This window comes from Arachis ipaensis, chromosome B05, assembly GCF_000816755.2.
Source record: "Arachis ipaensis cultivar K30076 chromosome B05, Araip1.1, whole genome shotgun sequence".
NCBI classification, from domain to species: domain Eukaryota; kingdom Viridiplantae; phylum Streptophyta; class Magnoliopsida; order Fabales; family Fabaceae; genus Arachis; species Arachis ipaensis.
In genome coordinates this window covers 124,162,271-124,168,443 of record NC_029789.2, presented here as the reverse complement: position 1 = coordinate 124,168,443, position 6,173 = coordinate 124,162,271, and the positions used below count along the sequence as shown (strand labels likewise).

The window sequence follows — 6,173 nt, the reverse complement described above, 5'->3', positions numbered from 1 at the left end:
CTTGATAGCTGAAAGATCATGATGAAGTTTTCGTCGCCCCCCCCACATCGGCAACTATAGACGGAAGGACTGAAGATACTGTTTACATCTCTACTAATGTCAATAAAGACTAGAATTACCTCTCGCGATAGACTGAAATCCACTCTTTCGTTCTCTTTTGTTTTTGCTTGAAGGCCTTTCATCGGCTGTTTGAAACTAAGGAATAGCAGTTTTCACCTTCAGCAGTTGTAAAGACCCACAAGTATCCTTGGTAAGAGCGACATCACTATCTGTAGTTTTTTTGGGCCCATCAAGCCATTATCAGGCCAGATCAAGGATCTTCTTCTTATGGCTTGATCTGCTTGGGCAGCGAGGTCAGGCCTATATATAGAAAGTGTAATCAATCACGTCATGCTAACTCAATTGATAAGTCATTCTCCGAAAGCAGTCATTCTAAACCTAGTGACTAATTTAGCAAGAAGATGAGTATATTCCTCCCGGATAAAGCCCAATAAGGGTATAATTGCCACTTTTAGAGTTAGCTCTAATTGGAAGACCGTGGACTAAGAACAACAAAGCATGAGTTGGGGGGTCGAAACTAGAGAGTGGTTCTAGGTTGCTGACCTTTCCGGGACGGACGGATTAGGCAGAAGCAAAAGGGGGCTACTCTTTTTTTTTTGTCAATTGAGCTGCTTTCCCTTATTCCACTCGTCCATCCTTTTCCATTCCACTACTTTACATATTAGCTCGTCTCTGTCTTCGTCTTTGTGTCTGCCGATTCAATTGATGCTGCGAGACTGAGAAGGATGGCTCGACGTTGATCCCTATTCTTATTTTCTTCTTAGTTCTACATTCTTCAATAGAATAAAAAGTAGATGCCAATCGCTTAGTTCCGAGTTCAGATTTTGCCCTTCTTCAAGAGTTCCCCTTCCCCAGCCTCCAATCATCTCAGAAGAGAAGACTAAGCTAAGACGAATTGCAGTCGCTAAGGGCTCGCTGCTCTCTCAACGAGGTTTATTGCCAGCGATGCTCAAAGACGAATCGTTCCATCCTTGGAGGTGGAATAGTTGGTTAATAATTCACCTATTCTAGTTGGGGCTCCCGCTCCTGGCTCTTCATCCGCCTACGGAGTCTCTCTTGTATGAACGCGAAGACTCTATCATGGCATTGTGGATCCTTAATTCATTGCATGTCATCGGGTATGTCTTGGTCTAAAAGAAAGGGAGTCTAGTATACTTTGTGTTTCCCACTCATTGGCTGCTCGTACTAATGGACTCGATCCGTTATTAACATATTCGAGTAGATTGAGGCTTTCTTTTGGTCCAATCCAGTGGTAAGATATAGCTACAAGAAGACTCCAGTGTTCAAGGTAGAGAAAATGCAATTCCTACGCCTATACACGTGCTTAGGCCACTTCAATTGGTCGGAGAAGGGTTGCCGCAGGTGAGACCGGGGATGGCAATTATATAGAAAGATGCTTTTTCGCGTCCTCGTTAGTCCTGATTTCCTTTGATGGAGCAAGGGATTGCTGACCAAATATACCGATCAAGATCGAAACAACAGGAGGACGCCCTTGGATCGATACCTTTGGACTTTGTCTGCTTTCGATTTGAATGGACGTGGAGTCGGGCGACTTCAACAAGAGCCGGCCAAAGCATCAATGCCCGGTAATTGAAGATAAATGGACTTCAAGAATACATACATCCGGAGATAGGCCATTTAGATAGACCGATTCCAATAGCGTCCCGCAAACTACCGGGAAGCCGACTACATGGGTAGGGGGCGTGCTGACATGCTTGACTTTCTCAATGTTGGAGGTCCGCTAGCTGCTTGAGCCATAAAGACTTATTCATTCAACGGATTTCATTCATTCACTGGCTTTACTCTCTAAGAAGTCAGGTCGATCCAAAGCCATTGCTTGAAGCGATTTCCTTGACCGAAGTCTGCTACTGAAGCGGGATTGCTTGACACACAAGCATACCAACCCGAGGGATCCACCTACACGTCTTGCTTTTACTGCTATATCGGGAGTTACTCCAACGTATTGCTTGACGTAAAATAGATAGTGGATTTGTTTCTGTCTTTTGTTGAATCTTTTTCAGAGCTCGATAAATAATTTGATAAGCCAATGATTTTTTTCCGTGTTTCAAAATACGGTTAACCAACATGTTAACTAATCGATTACGATAAATTGGATCGGATTTTGCGGTTTTTTCTTCTACAGTACCTCGCCATGACATGAGCGTGAAAGGGATAATCTGTTTTTTTTTATAACTTCTAAGGGCTAAAATGATTTATTTTGGCTTTTTGGTCCCATATTGTAGGGTGGATCTCGAAAGATATGAAAGATCTCCCCCCAAGCCGTACATGCGACTTTCATCAAATACGGCTTTCCACAGAATTCTATATGTATCCATATGTATCTATGAGATCGAGTATGGAATTCTGTTTACTCACTTTGAAATTGAGTATTTTATCATGGTGTCGGATCCCACGTTTTTATGGATTCCTTCTTTGTTACCGGGGTCGACCCCAAAGCCATAATGTCTCAAAACGAGGAGGCCATAGAGAAGTTTTTTATTACTTTGTCTCGAACTTCGTGAAGAACTCCATTCTATCTCTCCCTCGTTACGAACAAAAAAGTGGGGCTGCACCCCAGTTGTATACTCCCTTCGTTCTACGAACCCTTGTTGATTCTGAACTTCGTTCGCGAAGGAACCAGACGTTTGACGGGCCAGCCCTTTTTTATGCGCCGCTTTACCCTGAAAGGAAATTGAGCTTTGCTCCTCTAGGTGCTAGGCGCTCCCGTGGTTCGCGAGAAGGAAAAAGAAGGACTCATTCTTTGTTGCATCTGGCGCGAGATGATAAAGAGAGAGCTTCGTCTATCGATGAACAGCAGATTGACAGAGCTCTTGGCATTGCTTTGTTTTTCTCTCCTTTCCTATGAGCGAGTTCCGATCCTTTTGTTTGAAATTTCTTCGTTCGTACCGAACCGCTTGCAAAATCAAATCCTGTTCCACAAGATACTATATCAGCTATACATCCTCCTTGCATTTATGCCAGAGACGTCGCCAGTGCTATGGCATTTGGATTATGTAGATCCAAAATGATGAATGGGATTGTGGCACTCCACTCGCTGCCAATGCGGAAGGATGCCGCCGAAAAGAAGGGAACGCTGCTTCGCTCCGCTGGATGCGTCGGATCCCGTATAACAAGGGATCTTTTTAACAACAAATTCAAACATGTGGTCGCAAAATGCTATCCAGCTCTTTTGTTGCGTAGCAATAGAAGCCTGCTTATGATGCATTGGCGGCGCTTTTTCGCCTTCTCTTTGCTCTGGACAGGAGCACTAGTGGGCACGGGGAGGGAGCAGGCGAAGCGTGTCATTCGTAATGAACAGAAAGATACCATTACTTCGCCTCTTTGTTGGAGCGCCGGCGCGAACACAGTGGTATCTGACCAGGACCAGAAACTGATTCGAATTTGGATCTTGACATGTCGGTGGTTTTTAACCGTGGGCATCATGCCAGGAAGTTGGTGGGCTTATCATGAATTAGGTCGGGGTGGCTGGTGGTTTCGGGATCCCGTAGAAAATGCTTCTTTTATGCCTTGGGTATTAGCCACAACTCGTATTCATTCTATAATTCTACCCCTTCTTCATTCTTGGATCTCGGTTCTTAATATTGTGACTCTTCCATGCTGTGTCTCAGGAACCTTCTCAATACGGTCCGGATTGCTAGCTTCCGTTCATAGTTTTGCTACAGATGATACACGAGGAATCTTTTTATGGCGGTTCTTCCTTCTAATGACCGGCATATCTATGATTCTTTTCTCCCAGATGAAGCAGCAGGCATCGGTCCGTAGAACTTATAAAAAAGAGATGGTTGTGGCGCGAAGTACTCTTGTGTACCTCATATAAAATAGCGTGAGAGAAAGAGATCTATAGTCGGTCTCTTTCAAAGCGAAGAACAAAGGACCTTCGACGATGAAGGAGAAGAAGGAGTAGTGCCCCTCGGGACAATTCCTTTTTCTTTGTTCTCTGTTCCGTTCCTGATGTTCAACTAGTCATTAATGGTAGGCTTCATTGGTACTACCCTTTCTTTTTTTGGTATGCCGCTCCGCGAGCAAGGAGCGAAAGAACCAAGTGGGTTGTGGTCATGTCAGAATTTGCACCTATTTGTATCTCTTTAGTGATCAGTCTGCTAGTTTCTTTGGTCTTATTGGGTCTGGCTTTTCTATGGTCCCCGTACGAATTTTCAATGGAAAAAGTTCTCAGATCGCGGTTGGTCAACCATTTGAAGGACTTGGGGCGTGCGGTCCTGGGTCTTTTTTTGCTATTTATTTTTTATAAACTCTATCTGTATACTGTATTATTTGTTTTTCAAATGCTGACCCTTGTTGCCCTGTTGAATGCGCCTTACCCCCTCTACTTCGACTGGGGGTGGGGGTTACTTCCTATTTCGACTCCAATCTGCAGGGAACGGTTCTAAATATGATGGCTCCCGAAGGGGCTGGGGCGCATTCTGGGGCCAACTCAGGCTGGACCTCCATCCTGGGTTCGTCTGGAGGCAACTCGGGCTGGGCGTCCATCCTAGGACAGGGGGCTGGTTCGGCGTCCAGCGTGAACCAGCCAACACCATCCAATTCCACGCTTACCAGTGAGGCCTCCTATACGGGGGAGAAGTAATTCCTCCCGCTCCTGACGAATTACAACGAAATAAAGATGAATTAGAAACATTGGTGTTGAACCATTTTATTCATTTTTTTATCGTAATCTAAAACCATGGCAAATAGATACTTCAGAAGATAGAATATCACTTGCACAGGTTTGCGTAAGAAATATCATAAATTCTTTAGAAATTGACGAGTCCGTGGCTGAGTACCAGAGATGGCTGGCGGATTTACGTGCAGATCCTACTGCCCTCCATCCCCTTTTCCAAGACTACAAACCAAAAAAAGGGGGGTAGGGGCGTAGGCGGGTCATCCAATACTCATCTACGTATTATTGTAACACCCGCCGAGTTAGAAGATATTTTCGTGGATCTCTTGAGTGAGGGGGTACAAAGCCCCCATTTTGCGACTGCTTTGGACATCATTTTGAACTTTGTCCCTTAAATCTAGGAGGTGAAAAGATGGCGATCATGGGAAGTTTAAATGAAAGTCGAATGGTCTCAGTTGGAGATGGGATTGCATGTGTTTATGGTTTTATGGTTTGAGGGCTCGCGTGAAACGCAGAATACTTCAGGACTGGAGTGAAGAGCCACAAAGGTACCTGTCAGAAACTGTAAAAAAAGGACCGAGAACTACATAGGGTCTGAGACTCACTTCCTTGAAAAGAGGGAGACGAGTTATGTAGGCAACGGCCATTCAAGAAATGTAGTGGTTGCTCGACCGTTGCGGGTCAAAGAATCTATTAGTAGTAATCCTAGCACCTATACTTTCTCCATAATAGATAGAGGGTTCTAGTTAGTTGCCTTTTGGGATATGGAAAAGCACTTTCTGTTTGTGCCCCTTTTGACGACCAAGTCACTATGGCAACACACAATGTATCTATCTGGGATGCGCAGCTGTGGTGACGGACGCGATATGAGGACATGCTGGAGGGCCGTTGCTGTTGATATTGCTCCTTTACTTTCAAAAACTCGTATCCCTTAAGACAAAAATATTATCCATTTAGAGATGGAGCCTCGACTGCAGCTAGGTCTAGAGGGAAGTTATGAGCATTATGTTCATGCATAACTTCCATACCAAGATTAGCTCGGTTAATAATATTAGCCCAGGTGTTAATTACACGACCACTTGTGTTGCCAAGTTAAGATCATTTCTTGGGTTGGTGAACTACTACAGGCCGTCCATTAAGGGCTACTCTACAACGGCTAGCAAAGATACTTTATTAAGGCTGCGAATGACCTGAGGGTAGGCAACTCAATTGAATAATCCAGTAGCCTAGCTTAAAGTCTAGGACCGATTGATTTACTGAAACGCAAGAAAGCCTTCCACTGGCAGGCGATCGTGTTTTCACTGGATTTCTCGTTACTCATGTCAGCATTCTCACTTCTGATATCTCCAAGACTCTTTGAAGTTTTTTCTTCTTATTTTATTACAAAGAAATTCGCATTTCCTATTGATTTGTCCCAGAGCTGGACCTATTTGGATTCTGAATTATTCGTCGCTACGCTGTTCCCAAGGACTAA

General features: G+C 44.3%; 2 protein-coding genes across 2 annotated transcripts; one reads left to right on the top strand and one right to left on the bottom strand.

The window, feature by feature from the left end:
• On the bottom strand, positions 2,105-3,063 carry LOC110272311. The gene has a single exon (XM_021124407.1). It carries the CDS (start codon positions 3,031-3,033, stop codon positions 2,815-2,817), a length of 219 nt encoding a protein of 72 aa, XP_020980066.1. The 5' UTR covers positions 3,034-3,063; the 3' UTR covers positions 2,105-2,814.
• Positions 3,023-4,207, top strand: LOC107644004 (probable cytochrome c biosynthesis protein). Its single transcript, XM_016347770.2, has one exon. It carries the CDS (start codon positions 3,059-3,061, stop codon positions 3,896-3,898), a length of 840 nt encoding a protein of 279 aa, XP_016203256.1. The 5' UTR covers positions 3,023-3,058; the 3' UTR covers positions 3,899-4,207.

Excerpts from the sequence above, each read along its gene's own strand:
- LOC110272311 (XM_021124407.1), bottom strand. The coding sequence starts at position 3,033 with ATGCAAGGAGGATGTATAGCTGATATAGTATCTTGTGGAACAGGATTT.
- LOC107644004 (XM_016347770.2), top strand. The coding sequence starts at position 3,059 with ATGGCATTTGGATTATGTAGATCCAAAATGATGAATGGGATTGTGGCA.